At 37.9% G+C, this 19,368-nt stretch overlaps 1 protein-coding gene across 1 annotated transcript; it reads left to right on the top strand.

Moving 5' to 3' along the window:
* The first annotated feature begins 2,890 nt into the window (after positions 1–2,890).
* Positions 2,891–18,963, top strand: chmp2ba (charged multivesicular body protein 2Ba). The gene is made up of 6 exons (XM_084725372.1): positions 2,891–3,089; positions 7,693–7,784; positions 11,852–12,046; positions 14,639–14,741; positions 15,083–15,189; positions 18,127–18,963. The coding sequence occupies exons 1-6, from the start codon at positions 3,056–3,058 to the stop codon at positions 18,238–18,240; spliced, it is 645 nt and encodes a 214-aa protein (XP_084581498.1). The 5' UTR covers positions 2,891–3,055; the 3' UTR covers positions 18,241–18,963.
* Positions 18,964–19,368: the final 405 nt, after the last annotated feature.

Consider the following 19,368-nt stretch of genomic DNA (forward strand, 5'->3'; position numbering starts at 1 on the left):
TTGCAACATAATTAAACCATGATTTAAAATTGTATCTTTGTTGGCACAACCCAGCCTTAGTGTAGCATTGATTAGTTCTACAATGTGAACTTAACAAACTCCAGTATATCCATCACAGGTATAAAAAGGCCTAAATCTAATCTTCAAGGACTGATTTACATGCAGCAGAGCCAGAGACAGATACAGGCTCTCTACCTGCAGGCCCTCTGGGTGCTTGGGGCTAGATTTATCACCAGTGGGGCCCTCTGATGATGAGGCCGTTTAGTGGGGAGTCCCTGTAGTCCTCCACTGATTAGCGCCAAACATCTTCCCTAATAACCTTAACAAGAACAACGCCTCAGGACGACATGCTGATGCACACAGGCAAGTGTGCACGCATACACACACACACAGACACACACACACACACAGATCCTTGGAGATAGAGAAAAGAGCTAAGGGCTACCCATCCTCCTCTCCTTCTCCTCAAAGTCACCCCTCTCTCCTCTGTTTCAGCCATAACTTGGCATCTCTCACTATTTCTGGACTGAGACCCCCCCCCCCACACACACATTGCATCTTCTACGCTCCCTCCCACAACCAATTCCAACACGAACGCACACACGATGCACCAAATTGAGTTGGTTATGGTTCAAGAGTCCCACCACCGCACATAAAGTTGCTCTCAGCATCAATATGAAACAAGACAGTACGAATACATGAATACACACTGGAGTGTATGAAAACCCCCTCGCCTCTTGGGATAAAGAGATGAGGAAGGAAATTGAGGAGAACAGAATTTATGATGCTGTGAGAAGCTGCTGGTGTTATTTTATAGACAGTGACTCCCTCTGTGGAGCGTCTCCTTACAACAGTTTACATGTTTGTATCCTATGACGGGTGTGTACACTGATATCATGCTCTAGACTGCTCGGATACACTGCATACAAACACCCACATGAAAGACTGACAGGAAGGGAGAGCCAATTAAAACATCAGTGGGATTAAATATGCAGGAGGGCTGGACAATTAATTGAAATACTGTCAAAGCCCTATATGGCAAAGTGCAATATCCAAATCGCAGAAGCTTAAATATTTTGGATAAAGGAAAAATATGTGACAAAAAAAAAGAATTATAATGAAGTGCTGCACACTGTAAATCATTTTAAGCAGTTTCAGTTTAAAATAATAAGTTCCTCTGTTGATTTAAATATGAGCTGCGGGGACATTTCTAGAGTTTTTGACTGGGGTGGCACAAGTGGGGCAGTGTCTTAAGTAGGGGAAGAACACACATGAGAGCACACACATACATGCATTTGCACACGTGGGATGAGCATTAATTAATTTACACTTCTCAAAATGTACTTTAATTACTAACATTAAGGTATTTTAAAATTTCTTATATTCCTGGCTTTATGATGTTCATTTAAAAGATAAATAGTCCTACAATCACAACACAACAGAGTGGCATCACACAAATGTAATACAAAGCATTGTCAGCATTCCACCACAAAATAGTTTTATTTTTATGATTTATTATTTACTCAACTATGTGTCTTTGTTTCTCCAAGTGGCATAGTGAGAACCACAACTAACGTCTTATTATTCAATCCTTCGTTGTAAAATGATCAATAAAGTAAAATTAACCTCACAAAAAGTAGTCTACAAACAAAAGAAAACAATGCACACAGCAACTTATGTTTAGAAATTTTGAAGTGGTCTGAAAATAAAACCTAGAAATTTTTGATTGCACTGAATTTCTGTATTATGTTTTATAGTGTAGTGGTGCAGAGATGCCCTGGCTTACAGATCTTGTTCTCCAGTTGTAAGAAAGCATGTTTGTTTGGTAAACCCCAATTAATGTCACATCATCATGATTCTAATACTCTTTGTCTGTGTAAATGAAAATTGAAAATGCAAAAATTATCATTTCCCACTAACTGTAAATCATATTGCAATGACAAAATCTGTCCAAAATAATTGCAATATGTCTTTTTTTAATCATATTGTGCAGCCCTAATATGCAGAAGTAGTAAAAATCCGTAAAAACAAAACAAAACTTTAATTGGGCGACCCAGACATGTACATATTTGTTGTCCTGCTGAAATTCGTCTTGCAGTACAAGTACTGTGTGCACGATGTTAACTGAAAAAGAGAGAAGAAAAGAAAAACATTTTTCCATTTTGTGTCTCTGGGATTTTTTTTTATTTTACCGTGGTTCTGGAAATGTATTAAGTATCTCTTGTTGTATCAAAGAAAATAATCTTTAGACTGAAAGGAAGGGAGAGCCAATTAAGACATCAGTTGGATTAAATATGCAGTAAAAGTAAAATCCGTCAAAAAAAAAAAAAAAAAAAAAAAGCAGATTACCGGTCAATGGTCAATATGACCTCATCTGCTTGCTTAACCTGATCATTTAGCAATAACCAATGTCTTTGTTGCAGATGAACTTTTTTCCATTCCTCTGCCTTTATGCTGCCTTCACTTACCGCATGGAATAATACAAGTCTAAATTCAATGCCAAACCAAACGAGTTTAAAAAAGTACTGATGTTTCAGTATCTCAATTTAAACACAATGAATTACTTTTTTTGTTAGTCACTGATTATCGAACTGGCTACTTTTTCAAGAAGGGCTGCTATTGTCTGGCTTCTATTGTTCCCACGTCTGTACAAACATTGATGCACGAATCTCTGGATCCAAACAAAACACACGTCGTCGTCCGGGTGACGTACATGTGCAGCCCAGACATCGAAAACAGACGCGACAGACAATAACACCACCGTGTCTTGGCACATTTCGACGAGCGAGGCACACTTTTCTGCTTACGGTGGAGCATTTTACGAGGCGCGTAGAAGGCAGCATGAGAGTCCCGCCGTGACGTCACGTGGAGCCGTTGAGTCAGTCAGCTGAGGGAGGAACTCCGACGACAGAAAGTCAACCAGGAAACCGAGGCTGCTAAACTGACCCACCGCCCCGGTGTGACGGCTTACAACGGCGGTGTTGACAATAGGAATCACACGTTTGTGTCAGTACAGGATTTGTATTTGGTATTTAAGTTGTTACAAAGCAGCGACATGGCTTCCCTTTTCAAGAAGAAGACTGCCGAAGGTAAGTTTACTGTGTGTAAAAGGCTAGCTAACTTGTTTGTAGCCCGGCTGTACAAACAGGCTGTTGTGTTGTTCCCATCTTAAATTAGCTATCCCCAATGTAACGCTAACTTGTTTAACCTGTTCAGCTGAGCCACCAGTCACACTGCTGACTTAAGTCTAAAAGCAGCGTCGAGGAGCTGCCAAACTTGATGTGTTAGCTTAGGTTAACATGCTATTTTTGTCACACGTATTGCTGGTTTACAGTGTAGTTAACAAAAATAAACAGTGATACTTGGGTCGTTTAGCTTAGTTCCCACTTGCAGATGAAACCCTCCTTGTTAGGTATCAGTTAACGTGAGGTCAATACAGGAAGAAGGTGACTGTACTGCTCAACTATAGCTAAGGTTAAGCTGTTGTTTAGCAATGACTAAACAGACATATATCTTATGTTTATTGTTAATATTTAATGAGACCCCAGGCCCATCGCTCGCATTTACTTTCTCAGGAAGACGTTCATTAAGCTACATTACTGTCCATTTGTATTTCACACAGTCTCTGAAGAGACTGCTGTGCTCTGACAAAATAACTAGCCTACCATTTTATCCAGACCAGTCTGATAAAATTTTGTAATCTAAAGGAAATGTTGTTATAATATGACATTATATCATGCTGACCTTAAAAGTTGGATGTAGTATTTTAAGTTGGTGATTAGTTAGTTTTGTTTATTTTGATCGTTTTAATGTATAGTTTCTGACACCAATTTCACTAAAACAGATGGTACACTTTAACACAAACTACTTAGTACACACTCCATGACCGAAGAAGGAGCACGTAGAGGAAAAATCTTATATTGCCTTCCCCTTTTTCAACAATAATAACATAATATCATCATCAGCTAGGGCTGCAATCAATGATTATTTTTGTTATGGATTAATCTGTTGCTTATTTTCTCAATTAATCAATTGTTTCATTCATAAAATCTCAGAAAATAGTGAAAATATTGATTACTGTTCACAAAAGCCCACGTGTCATCCTCAAATGTCTTGATTTGTCCACAGCTATTCAGATTACTGGCATAGTGGCCTAAAAAACAGAAAATATTCACATTTGAGAAGCTGAAATAAGTGAATTTAGATGTTCTTTTCAGAAATAAAATGACTCAAAATGATTAAAAATCGATTATAAAAGTAGTTGGCAATTAATTTAATAGTGGATTTATAATCGTTTCATCATTGCAGCTCTATCATCAACATCATCATTTCATATGTAGTGATGTCAAAAAATTTGTTAAGCTTTTCAATCTAAACACCTCGGTATTTTTCTCCAGGCTAGGTAATCAGTCTCACAAGGTCAAAATGGAAAGCCTCTCTTTTATCAAATTTAATTAATTAGACTGTTTCAAATAGTGATTATATTGACTTCAAGGGCTGGATTTACAGATGGAGGGCAAGTTAAACTTCACCTCTCCTGAAACTTATTTGAATGGAAAATTCTACAAGAATATCAAAGTGTATATATTATCTGCAGGTTTAAAAATAGGCTCTGCTGGTTAAGGCAAATCTTTTCACAGCACTGCCTATCTACTCCTCCCATCATTGTCATTCCAGTTTCAGCCATACCGATCATCTGCATACTGTACTTACTGTGCTGAGTGCTGTCTTACCTTCGCTCCATACCAAGCCAGTGTCAGGTCGTCTCGGCTGTGACATTTTGCCGTCTCCATCTCATGGTCTTAATTTCTCTCATCTCTTGCTCTCTGGACGCTGTCTTTTTGGCTGTTGCCCCTAGTTGGGTGGTTGAAAAGTGGTTTCTGGTTATTTGGTGAATAGAGGGGGGGTCGGTCTAGATCACACATATTTGTAGGACGATATCCCTCCCACTTTGAGACGCTGGCGGCACGTCACCTTATACGTATACTGTACATGCGCCGTTCCCATGCAGTGACGTGTCTTGACCAAGTTCATGATTCCTGAACTTTTTAGAAAGAATAAGCTTTTTTTTTTTTTTTTACAGTGGTTCATTTTTCCAAAAAGTGATATTTTCTATTTTTATTATATAGCAACTTATGTATAAAATTTAATCAAATGTTTTTTTTTAACCAATAAAATGTTTAAATTCTACAAATCCAAAGAATTCATTAATTGCTATGTATTATCTGTTGCCACATGTATGTCCTGGAAGAGGGATCTCCTCTCTGTTGCTCTTACAGGAGTTTCTTCCTTTATTTCCCCTGTTAAAGGTATTTTTGGAGTTTATCTGCAAATTTATAATCAGTGATTTTAGGCTTAATGAATGAAATTCACTGGACATGATTAATGTATCAGTCCTGAATTTTAACTGTATTTATGGTTGAAGATTCAGTATAGACTCCAAATGTCTATGAAGATATTGCGTGTGTATAATAAAGTGGTAGGGCTGAGCAGTATATCGACATTATATCAATATCGACATGATATGAGACTAGATAGATTCTGGATATCATTTTATCCTAATATGACAGAACTGTTGTCTTTTCCAGGTTTTAAAGGCTGAATTACAAGAAAGTGATATAATTTCTGAACTTGCCAGACTTGTCTTAGTTACTATATCCACATTAATGATGATTATTTATAAAAAAAAAAATTCTTATTAATATTTTGTGATTTTTTGTGAATATGTACTATTGAGATGTTATTTATAAGCTATATTGCCCAACTCTATAGATTCAGGTAAATCTCAAATCTGAATTTCAGAAGCCAATTCAATAGAATAGAGCTGCAAATAGTAATCAATTATTAATCGCCTACTATTTTGAGTCTTTTTTAAAAGAAAAAATAACCAAATTATCTGATTCGAATTTTGTAAATGTGAATATTTTCTGATTTCTTTACTCCGCTATGACAGTAAAGTGATTATCTTTGAGTTGTGGACAAAACAAGACATTTTGAGGAAGTCATCTTGGGCTTTGGGAAACACTCAACAACATTTCTAACCAATTTCTGACATTATATGGATCAACCAATTACTTGATTAATTGAGAAAATAATCAACAGATTAATGTATAATGAAAATAATTGTTAGTTGCAGCCCTAATGTAATTTTCTGAACTCACCAGAGCTATTTTATTACCTTATTATTACCTAATTATATCCACATTATTGATGATAATTTATCTCATATCTCTTTGTGGTAATATTTTGTGAAATCACCAGTAGTCATCCCTACAATATTCTTGCAATAATGATAAATATAGATATTGAGGTATTTGTTCAAAAATATTGTGATATTTAATTTTCTCCATTTTGTTCATCCCTAATTTAAATTTTATACTATGTATGTGTGAATGAATGAATGAATGAGTGAAAGTGATTGAACTGTTATTTTAGACAAAATGTGTATATTGTTATAGTTCTTAAATTTTAAAAGTCGTTATATTGTGATATGGCATGAGTGTTGTCTTTTCCTGGTTGATATTGCTGCATTACAGTAAAGTAATTTTTAAAAATTTGTCCAAAATCCCATTTCAATTGAATGCTGTTGCAATATGGATAGAGTTATTTATTTAATATACTTTTGGGTAGTCCAGTCTATAGCAGTGCATCATATTCTATAAGATCATCAATATCTGAGGATTTACACTGTGTTATTTTGGAGAAAATGTATATAGATATATATTGCATATCCGTGGCATAGCCTAAAAATATTTAGACATGATTTAAACGCCGTATTGCCCAGCCCTGTAGAGCAGCTGTATTCAGATAAATCTGACTGGGTTATTTTCAGTAGTCAGTACAGCAGAGTGGTGGAGAGTTTGTGTGTGTGTGTGTGTGTGTGTGTGTGTGTGTGTGTGTGTGTGTGTGTGTGTGTGTGTGTGTGTGTGTGTGTGTGAGGCAATAATTCTTTGGGTTGCCTCTTACTCAGGAGTCATGGATGAATGTGTGATTTAAGGGTCATATATTATCTCACATGATGCCACTTTGTGTTTGTGTGGGTGGTTATTAGAGCTGATTCAATATTGGCGTGTGAGCTGTCCAAGCACTTCCACAGTTGGCTGTGTCAGTATGCATTCTGCTGCTTATTACTCTGTGGTATTTCGTGTGCATGTGGGCGCACACCCGCACATGCTCACTATTAAGCAGCTGAATAGATGTTTTAGATTTCTTCTAAGCCAGCTGACCCAGACCCTACCCTTTCCAGACTCCGCTGCTCATGGAAGAAACAACGTGATGTTCAAATTGAAAACATAATCAGGTTTACAAAAATTTCTGTCATGTCTCTACCAGTTCACCTGTACTGCACTGTCTCTATATGTGCTTTTGATTTTGTTGTCTATGCCATCAGTCATGACTATGGCTAGTCATGGGTGATGTCAGATTTCAAGACTGGAGTTATCTTCCCATCGCTACACAGAGCACAATTAGTCATCATTTGGAATCATTTTTTAAGGTCAAATTTCCAAATTCTCTTATTTTAAGAGGTCACCTTGGGCTTTGAGAAACAGTGATCACAGTGATCAACAGTGATTGTATTTGGAATTTTGCATTTTGGTGTCTGGAAAAGGTAGTTAGGTGTCACAAATGTTCAGGTCTTGTATCATTTATAGAGTGTGAACTGATCTATCTCCCTTCTGTGTTTCTCCAAAGACTTAATCAGGGAACAGTCGAAGGAGATGCGTGTCACTCAGAGACACATCGCCAGAGACAGAGCAGCGCTTGAGAAACAAGAGAAACAACTGGTGGGACCACACACACACACACACACACACACACACACACACACACACACACACACACACACACACACACACACACACACACACACACATTTGTCAGAAATTTCTTGATATTGCATCAATGCTTTATTAAGACCCCCCTGCTCTCCCACCACACACACACACACACACACACACACACACACACACACACACACTAGCTAGAGATGCCTGTTACATTCACTTCCTGCTATCTGGGATTGAGCCTGATTGGCTAATGGGTGTTAATGAATAGACAAGAACGATCTGGTGTGGTGGCTTTGCTGTAGGCAAGTGAGACTACTCACACACACACTCACACAGAGTTACACGATAAGGCGCAGACACACATAACATTTCCCGTCTTTGAAAGATGAAAGAAGACGGCTGTGTCCTCTCCCCTCTGTTGTATTAAGTAAATATCATACAGGACATAATTACCTCCCTAGGGAACCAGATTTTATTCCTCATTAATGCCTTCCGCTAATTAGTCTTTTTTTTAAAGCTTTGTTGGAAGCTCTGAATAAAAGATACTTCAGCTAAGAAATGGAAATGGCCCACGTTTGCTTTTTAGCACAATCATGACCGTCTTTTGCCCCCTGCCATGCACACTAGTCCAGAAGTCTGGATTTTTTGAGACAGAGGTGGCAGAGGCTGGAGAACATGCTTGGTATGCACGTACTACATAGTTTGGGTGCGTCCCTTTAGCAAATCACAATTTCATTTTCTGCTTAAAGGGACAGTTTACTCCAAAATCCAATCTCTCTATTTTTCTTCTGGCCTGTAGTGCTGTTCATTGATCTAGATAGTTTAGGTGTTACTTCTAGAGATAATGGGCATCATTCACAAACAGTGCATACGCACAAATTTGTGCTTAAACCATGCAAACGATTTATGCACATATCTGGGATTCATCAGTATTTTGCTATATGAATTTCTTCGTACTTTACTTCGTAAACTACTAATTTTGAACTGCCTCAGACCATGCATGTGCACATATGATGACAGCCCGGTTGTCTTAGAACATGTTTAAGCACACTAAATGCAGAGTGTAGTAAAACTGCATTCATTAAAATGGCTTTAATAGTAGTTGTGGAATTATTATTATTATTTATTATTTATTTTGGCTTATTTATGATGATATTTATGATTATTTTCCTTGTTTTAGGGTTTTACTATAAATGTCATAATTATCTGTTTTCATGTTAAGCATTTTATACATGTTTTGCTATGAATTATTATTATTATTGCACTAAAGTCCTGACTGATGTCATCACTTTCACCCTTGCATTTTGATTTTTTTTCGCCTGCGGTTCAGTTTTGACAGTAGCAGCTGACCTGGATGGAAGGGGCTTGTTGTAACCAGGTGTACTTGCAAGCTTTTACAGAACAGCTGCATAAGTAGACATATACATTAAACAGGAGAGTCTCTTTGTGTGTTATTCTGTGCAGAGGAGGTGTGATTGTCACACAGACCATAGCAGCAAAGTCAGCAGGTGAGGGGGAGGGATAGAGCAGGTGAAACACGGCGGAGCGAATGGAGATCGTCTATTAATCAGCATAATTAATTAATTGTGGATGGTGTGTTCTCTAGATGGTAGATGATAGATATAATACACACAATAGATACACACATTATATACACTATTAAGTACAATAATACATTCCGTAGTCTCACTCAATGTCCCGTCCATGGCACTATCTGATTGGTTACACAATAATATAATAATGTATGTAAGCCAATCAACACTGAAGGCTGTGTCACAGACAGGCTGAAGGCTGCTCCTGTGAGTGTCAGAGGGAACTCTGACACTCACCTGTTACTCACAGGAGCAGCAGAAGACATTGCCGAAGTTATAATAAACGTGACATTCTCATGATGTATTTCTGTTACAAGCATGTCCAGTTTGTCAGTTAAACCACTGAAAATTACTCTGCGTTAGAGGTTGAGGGAGTTATTACTTAAAAAATAGCGACAGTAAAACTGTATTTTACACTACGATTAAGTTAGTCTGTGGATTAAATGTGGACCAAACCGTGAGGGCAGACTTTATGTGCCACAGGCCAACTGTGATCCGTTGCACCCCTAATCGCATTGTAGGCCCCTTAATCATGATCGAATCATGAGGTACCATGAGGCTCCCACTACTGCGACCTCTGGTGGCAGTGAATGTAGCTTACAGCACCTTTCAGAGTGATGTCCTTTGTTGCTACATCTGTTTTACTAGATTGACAGTTGCTTAAGTTACTGCTTTTGTTGTTAAACTTGTTTTAGGTCAATTTTAGCCAGAGCAGTAAACACTTTGTATTGTATGAAATTTGGTTTCCTGAAACAAAAATGCATTGAAAACACAACCTGATTTTCAAGAAAAATGTCTTTGGATTGAAGCTTCTGTTGCAACACATTTTTCATCTGTTGTTCAGAAAAGTCTTTGGCCCCTTTTTTTTATACGTAAAGCTTCCCACTTCCTACCAGGCAGCCTCACATTTGTGCATCATATTCCTTCATGTTTTAGAGAGCACTATCTATCCATCACACCCCTTCAGCCCCTTCCTCCTTGTTTGACAGGGCTGTAAATAAGACATTATAAACTTCACATCGGCAGCAGTCCCATTGCACTCATCTGCATCTTTTCCCTGTGAAAGCATTCAGAAGACACCGCAGTTGACATTATTATTGTCACTGTGTGCTTTTTCCCCCGCACTCAGCCCTACATTGTTTTTCCTTCATGGCTTTAATTTGATTTTTGTGTGTGTGTGTGTGTGTGTGCACAGGCAAGCAAATATAGACTGAACCTAATTCACCTGTCTGTGTGTGTTTGTGTGTGAGAAGCAGAGAGGCGCTGAGCTGAGTGGGGAATGTCTGTTGCTTCATCAAACATTAATAATTGATTGTTGTTTCCTGAAGATGCTTTTAGCTCACACAAAAGAGATAAACAAGACATGTTGGGACTGTCGTACTGTAGGTAGCAGTGCCGAGAGGCCTGGCTAGCTTACTGCAACCTGCAGCTCCATTGTGGTCTCTTGGGATGCTCACACACACTCGTGCCCACACACAGGATCCCTGCAGGCATCAGTGTGTTTTCTGATGTTTACCAAAGATAAAAGCATGTACTTGCTTGCCAGCGTGTAAGGCCTGATCTGAATGACTTTATTTACTATGTCTATATTTGCAAACACACTGGTCTCATGGGTGCTTTGTAGATACATGTCTGTTTGTTTATCAATACATAGGTTATACATACATGCACAACTATACTATATATATACTATATACTAATAATACTTGGTTGTGTGTGCATATGTTACATTTAGGGCTGTATCTGTTGTGCAAGGGAGCTGCTCCGCTAGAGCTGATCTGCAATATGTGCAGCCCTTAACCCTCTATTTTCTTAATTTATATGCTCATACAGAGGAACATTATCTTTAAATAAATATAATGTAATTTTCACCGTAGGGCATATTACTTACATACCCATAAAACCAGGAGACATTAAGGCTCTCAGTTGCCTTGATGGTTTGTTCCAGATATCTACAATATTGTTGAATTAAAATTTGGAGCCATTAGTGGCTGCTCCATCTGCTTCCTTCCCTGTGACACAATACCATCCTGTAATATGGAACATGGAGCAACGTTATTATAGTCAACTAAAAGTACGTCTGGAAAAAAACAACAAAAAAAAAAAAAAAAACACAAGAAGCATTAGGAGTTTTTGGTGCATATGTTTTTCCAGACTGGGATGTCTACATGTCTGTGAGTGAGTTGCCTTTGCAAAGTGTTGTGATTGTATTGTAATACATATTCTTAACTTCTTAAATGTTGTCTTTGACAAATACCCTCCATGTTACAACAAACCCCCCTAAAACAAATACACTAAAACACTAAACATTTTTAAACAATGAAATCTAAACCGAATCATTCAAGTCCCCCTGGCAACTTGGATTGAAAACAAAAATTAAATGCAAATAAAATCTAATGAATTGTATTGTGCATATAAATTTCAGACTTGTTGGTGTCAAGTCCTTATATCCAAATTCTCTTCACCCTCCAGGAGGCAGAAATCAAGAAAATGGCTAAGACCGGCAACAGGGAAGCATGTAAGATTCTCGCCAAGCAGTTGGTCGGGGTGAGGAAGCAAAAGAACCGCACGTACGCTGTCAGCTCCAAGGTCACCTCCATGTCCACTCAGACTAAGGTCATGAACTCCCAAATGAAGATGGCCGGCGCGATGGCCTCCACAGCCAAGGTAAGATCCCACGCTCTGTCCGTCACAACTGGTCTGAGGTAGAGTTGAAAAAGTATTAATATTTAGCATATTTTCACCACTTTACCTTGCTGTTAGGCAGCCGAACAGCAAAACTAAAGCTAAGCAACCAGACTCCATTGGCAAAACCAGTCATTTTATCTAGTGGGTAAACTTTTACTGCTGCCTTGATCATTTAATTTGTTACTATTTGACTTAACTATGTGTTAAAAAGTTGGTCTGGATTCATCAAAGCTGCACAATAACACAAACAAATTGACTGAAAGAGTGTAGACCAGAAACTCCCAGGTCCTGCAAGGTAAAATTACTGGTTTTGCTGAAAGAATCTGGTTGAGCTTAGAGAGTGATATTTGCCCTGCATAAATGGCAGTTTCCCATTGAAAGATGCTGTCTAATGACAAGTTGAAGTAATATGAAATATGACAATATTCTACATTAAGTGTACACTTAAACTGAGTTTTTTTTAGGTGGGTCTATCTTACATGTAGGTTGCATTATGTTTTCTTGCTGATCCTGTCCACAGCAGTACATTTCTTAGCTTCTGTGCTGATTCTCCTCTCTGGTTTTCCAAATTGTCAGGGGTACCAACTGCCATCTAAAGTAGCACTGATTATCGATAAGTGCCTCATACACCCCCACTTCAAATAATCTGCACTATCCCTTTAAATGGCCATTTAGACATTTTATATCCACTACATTCAACTCACTGTAAAAAGTAAGGTGCGCTTCTGTTTTGCATATGAACTAGTTTCAGTGTTTACTCCTATCAATATTTTAGTGTCGTAATTAAAGTATTAATGTGGGATCTGTTCATGTTTAAAGCCAAGTCTCGCATTGTTGTCGTCGTCGTTAATGAAGTGTGAGAGGTAGTAATTGGCCAGGAGCGATGTACTGTACAGAGTCAGACTTAGCAAACACACACAGGTCAAATATAATTAGGCTTCAGATTAATGGAGTGTGATGAGGTGGGTGTGCGGCTGTTTCAGAGAGAACGTGTTAATTGTTTTATGTCAGACGTGCACAAAGTTTGTTTACACACAGATGCACACGCGCTCACACACATGCACAATTTTCCAAGCAAAAATGCGGCTTCTCTTCAGTTTCTTTAAGAAGTAGTGCAGCACAGTCCTCTCACAACATTTGGAGCGGTGAGTCCGCGATGGTTTGGAACAGTATGTCAGCAAAGTAGAGACAGCGAGATATATTCTCTTTTGTGTCAGGCTCAGCTGTGGAAGTAAGCCATGTTTGTACTGCTCTGTCACAGGAAGGAAGGAGATTCGTATTTGTGAGTTAGTATGTGTTTTTTAGTACTTCTATCATCATATGTGCTAATAAAGGCAGAGCAAGCCTTTCTCAACCTAATTAAATTTCCTTGTCACACATTGATTTGTAGGGCTGAATATCGTTTCAAAAAAATTACACTAATAGTACCAATATCAGTTCCCTTAAAACCAATACAGCACTTTTCCTGTTTTATTTGATACCCATCTTGAGAATGGTAGCCCTCATGATTTTTTTTTAAGATGCCACAGGCAGGTAGTATAGCCATAGAACATTTTGGTGACATTTTGGCACACTGAACCGCCAATTCTGTCAACTTAGACACAACAGACTGTATGGGAGATAGATGCTGTGGTAGTGGACCAATCACACGTCACATTAAATCGAAGAATGCTTTGCAATTAGCTGCAACACAACCATAATTGTTTTTAAGATGTCGGTACAAAAAAGGTCAAATGCAGGTATTGTTTGACTGGAGAAGTTTTGATACTACTTGATACTGAGTTATTTTAGTCAGTACTTTAAGTATGGAGTACCAATACCCTGCTGATTTGTAATTAGTGTAGAAAACATCTAGAATCTGCTCTTTAGGATACTGCCTTGTCTTAAGTATTTTTGTGAGAATATACAGTACATGGTGACCAGCTGTATTTTATTTAGAACTGCAGGGATTAATCAGTTAATCAATTGGTTAGTTTTGAATCATTTTTTTCAGAAAAAAATACCAAATTCTATGACTTCAGCTTTTTAAAATGTGAATATTGTCAGGTTTCTTTAGTCCCCTGTGGCAGTAAACTGAATATATTTGGGTTGTGGACAAAATAAAACATTTGAGGAGGTCACTTCGGGCTGAGAAACAGTTTCAACATTTGTCACCATTTTATGGGCCAAGAAACTAATTGATTAATTGAGAAAATGAAAAAAAAAAATCCATAATGATAATTCTATATGACCAAGTCAAAATGTTGTAACTTGACTTTCCTGTTGAAATACAACTGATGTGAAATTTTACATATTTGATAAGAAAATTCATACATGTAACCACTTATTTAGTCATTTTAAATCAAACTTCTGTTTCAGCTTAATTTAGTTTTGTACACATAGTTTACCACACTCCTACGATGAAAAAGAAGGCTGTGTAACAATGAGGCTAACAGAAAAACCGAGCTTGAAGGTCTTATTTGCTACATCCATCTAATTCTATTTTGTTATTTTGCTCAAGAGCAGCTCTTAGAGACTGCTGCTCAAAACATTACTAATAGTTCTCTAACCTTCTCTTAATGATGGGTACAGACAATGCAAGCGGTGAATAAAAAGATGGATCCACAGAAGACCCTGAAGACCATGCAGGACTTCCAGAAGGAGAACATGAAGTTGGACATGACCGAGGAAATGAGTAAGGACACATGATAGACACACACAAAGAGCTCTGGTATTTATAGGCTCGCCGAAACCACATTGTCTGGATACATGTGAATGGTGTGAGGAGCGACTTGTGTTTTAATGAGACAATATGAAAGTATGATTGTGACATGAACTGTATATAGAGAACCCTTTTAATTTCAAGAGCAAATGCAAACATGCAGGCATCCACACATTCGTACATTTACTAGTTTGGATGCAAAATGTTAACTATCTCACTCTAAAGTGCAGACCGTGACTTAAAATCAATGTGTTCGACTTGTTCTTGAAACATCTGTCCTTATCTCCTCCCTCCTGCCTCACTCTCCTGTCCAGTCAACGACACTTTGGATGAAATCTTTAATGAGTCTGGGGATGAAGAGGAATCTCAGGACATTGTCAACCAGGTTCTGGATGAAATCGGCATTGAGATCTCAGGAAAGGTGAGAAGTTCAACATGAGAAAGAGAGAAAAAGAAGAAGAGTATCACTAACCTTATTTATCTGTTATACCGGTGGTTCTCAAATGGGGGGGGAGGGGGGGGGGTTTAGGGGTTGGGGGTTCCTGGAGGGTGTTCACTGTTCACTTTATGTTCACTGTAAATTCCATCCATAAGTGTCACAATGACAGAATGTGATTAACTGTTGTAGGCCCATGTTTCCTCTTAATTTAGCAGTGGCACACCATTTACCACAACTGAAATATGTATAACCATTGTAATTTGGCCTTAATATTGGCTATAAATAAACTAAGTCTTGTTCAGATGCTTTAGAAGTGATGATGTAATATTAAAAAAAAAAAAAAAAAGAGTTTTAGCATTAGGACCTCAACTTTAAGTTTTACTCAAACAGCAACAGTTAGGAGTCAAAATTGTAATTACTGCTCAAAGCCACAACTGTTTTAAAATGACAGAGGAAACACTACACACTTTCTGTAATAAAACACCTAAAAGCAAAAGCTGGAGGACTCTGTGACAAAATAATATAAAGTCTGGGTCTGTGGTGTAATTTGTGACGGTTTAGGGGTCCTTGATGTGAAAACATTTGAGAATCACTGCTTTATACCATAACTTTACACAACTTACTGTTGGAAAACATTTGAATTTTATTTAAATGTGTAGAAACAATCCAACTTTTTTCAGTAATATAGAAGTCAAAACTTAAACTTGTACCACACTTTTACACATGTAGCTGGTCTTAATGGAGTATCCATCCCCCAGCAACATGAACTGAGCAGTAAGTGTTCCACATGGCTTTTACTCGCCTGTTAAAATGTATTCCAGCTGCCACATGGTGGGGCTAGCCCTCAGCTCTTCTGACTCCTCTGTACTGGAGTCTGTTTAACTGCCAGGCTGCCCATCTGCTGAGTGTCTGGCTCCCCCTGGGGGGCTTCATGAGTTATTACCCCTCATAACACAATGTACAAACCCACAAATTGTCCTATAAACAAGCCCACAGCTGGAGAGAACAAACGGGCACGTTTCACAAAAAAACCTGCAAAACTGTTTTTGAATTCAGGGAGGGGGTAATTATTTCCTGCTCAATCACAATAAAAGACAAAGCAGATGATTCTCTGCTCTTGTATGATGAGCTTACTTGGAAAAGCAAGACAATGAAAGCTTTCTCAGTCAACCCTCAAGCTGAAAGGAAGTCAGAAGACTCATAAACTACAGTAGTTTGGTAAGTAAATAAGAAGCCATATGTGTTATTGTCAGAAGAAAGGGGTTCATTAAAAACAAAGGTCATTTAATAATGTAATAAAATGAACTGAGATCCGCTTATTTTAATTATGCCTTTGAGTGGTCAGTGGCAGATTGTTTTAACGCTTGTATAATACAAGTTAAACAGCCTTAAGAACGTAACATCTCACAAAATATTTGACCATTAAACAACAAAACCAAACTTTCAAAGGAGAGATCGAACAAAGTAGAAGAGTGATTTCATTCAACTTTATCCTGTTTTTTCTTGCAAATGAAGGAGGATTGATGCTGTAAAATATATCGCTTGTATAATTGACATCCATTTGCATTAAAGCTGTAAACTAAAGGGACATCACAAAGTATTTATGCAGTATGAAAGTGGCGTGGAGTTATGTGGAATTAATAGTAGGGCTGGGTGATTTGGCTTGAAAGAGTATCTCCATATACACTTGTCTTTAATAACATAACAGTTTTTGGGCAAGGTGACATGGACAAAATCAAATATCACAATATTTTTGACCGAATACATATCAATATTGCAACATTATTGTATGGATGACTATTGGTTCTTTCTCAAAATATTAACACGGTGAGATTTTTCTTAAATAATCATGAGAACTGTGGACATAATTACTAATTGAAAGCAAATAATAGACCATCTAAGTGGTAACTTCAGAAAATTACATCACTCTACTGTAATGCAGCCTTTTAAACCAACAAAAGTAAAAAAGAAGGAAGGGTGATTACATCAAAAACATTCTATCCTTTATGTGATGCTGGACTTTGGTGGCAGCTTATATTTAGGTTATATGACATTTGATAAAAAAAGGCTCTAAAAATGAAGGAACACACTGTTTAAATAGCATGATTGAAACCGCATCCTTCATAACATTCGTTATACAACAGTTGGCTCCGACCGAGTAGGATGCATCAACAGCAGTTTAAACAGCTTTTGACCTGTTAATCAGGGAAAATACCTACATGTCATGGCTACAAAGTTATTTGCATAAATATAGTCTATACATGGCTTCAGCAGATACATTATAAGATCATTCGCTGAACAGTTTTCACAGTCAGCATGGATTTATTAGTAGTTTAGCTCCTTAAATTTGCTAAAATCCCCTGCCTTCTGTCATAAATCCCTGTGGTTGATTGGTTTGGTTTCCACAAACAAACTACACCAGAATGAATTTGGAAGACAACTAAGACCCCTGTTCAAGTGGTTTCAGTCCAGTTGTTTGGTCTGTAGTAAGGTGAGTCTTAAAAGATTAAACATGGACCTTCAGTCTCCTAAGAAGCCCAAGCTAAATACAGCTAGCAAGCTAGCAAGCCTGATTCTTTATTAGTTTCCTTGTTTAAAAAGAGGAAAAGACAACACTTAGGCCCTGTCACAATATAGCAATATCCAAAATCTAAGACAAGTCAATATGTTGGCTTATATCACAATATAGATATATTGCAAGCCCTAATTAATAGTTTCCAGTATAATTAATAATAATTTATAAAAAATAATTGTGGTCAAATTTGAACTTGCCTTTTGGCCTTGGAGTGTCTGTGGGCAGCTGTACATGGCAGCCAATCCTCCAACAAGTACCAAGCTCTGTGATAGCTTGTGTGTGTGTGTTAAGTTTGAATCGAGTGTGTCCGCTAATGGGATTTTTCTGCCCATGTGTGTTTCCAGATGGTGAGCGCTCCAGCTGCAGGAAAGAGTCTCCCGGGCGCCGCCTCCTCCAAACAAACCACCATCTCTGATGACGAGATCGAGAGACAGCTCCGAGCCCTGGGAGTGGACTAAATGTCTTCTTCGTATTAATGTTCACATTAGAAACCTGTGCGACATTAATACTGATTGATACAGACTCTTTCAGACACATTGGTTTTGTTCAAATGCTACAGGTGTAACGAAGGGTACACATCAACACACACACACACACACAGACATACATGGAGACATCTGAGGGCGTGCAGACAGACGGATTATATTAACACATACGTATTCACGTGTTCTTCGGCAGGTCGTTAGGGCGGAACATCTGATCTGTTTATGCAAAAATATTTATTACGACACTGGAGTGGCCACAGCCTGAAGGTGGACCAACTATAGATGCTTGACCTGAAGAGTTCCAAACCACCTACACTGTTGTTTAACACCCATCTCTGTCTTAAAAAGGGCTACAGTAGATGTGATCTTGGAACTGGATTTCTCCACATTATGTTTTGATCACACTTGAGTTAGTTATAAAATCTTTTAAGCTTTGTCATATAATATAGTATAATCATCTTTTACACGACTGAAGATGGATGGTCGTTCTCCAGCAGGTTTTGATGAGTAAAACATGATAATTAAAAAGAGCTTAGGGGTTGTCAGTAACCAGATGGAACTTGTATTTCTCACACTCACACTATTTACCTGCCATCATTGTTGCCACTGGTTAAAGAGCAATATGTACCAATTGCACATGCAAAAATGAGTAGAGCAGTCCAAATAGCGAGTTGGAGCCATAGACTGTATGTTAAATGGGTTGAAATCCTATTTAATATACAATCTATGGTTGAAGCAAGTTGTTTCCCCTTGCCCCCTCCTTGTTGTTATCAGAGACGTTTTTTACTCAGTATGTGTCCTTGATCTTTGATGACATATTGTGGTCATTTTATGATTTATTACAGATTTCTCTTTTAATTAACATCTGATTCATTTCCTCTGAGGCTACATGTCCTCTGCTCTGTGCCCATGTTTGTCATTGCCATGTGGGTGTAATATCCCAAGAAGAGGACAGAAAATTGTCTGCGTCCCCACACAAATGAAGCAACCAGCTAATTATTCTTAATTATCATGTTTTGGTAACCCTTAGGTAGGATACCGTAGATACTGGAGATGATGTAACTCAGACAAACATATGCATGTGAAACGTTTACCTGACGA

Source organism: Lutjanus erythropterus, chromosome 8 (genome assembly GCF_056507025.1).
Source record: "Lutjanus erythropterus isolate fLutEry1 chromosome 8, fLutEry1.hap2, whole genome shotgun sequence".
Taxonomy (NCBI): domain Eukaryota; kingdom Metazoa; phylum Chordata; class Actinopteri; order Lutjaniformes; family Lutjanidae; genus Lutjanus; species Lutjanus erythropterus.

Bases quoted from the DNA above. Each gene is read 5' to 3' on its own strand.
- chmp2ba (XM_084725372.1), top strand. From the start codon at position 3,056: ATGGCTTCCCTTTTCAAGAAGAAGACTGCCGAAG. The intron at 12,047-14,638 runs GTAAGATCCCAC...TGATGGGTACAG, and splicing joins CGATGGCCTCCACAGCCAAG to ACAATGCAAGCGGTGAATAA. The intron at 15,190-18,126 runs GTGAGAAGTTCA...GTGTGTTTCCAG, and splicing joins GCATTGAGATCTCAGGAAAG to ATGGTGAGCGCTCCAGCTGC.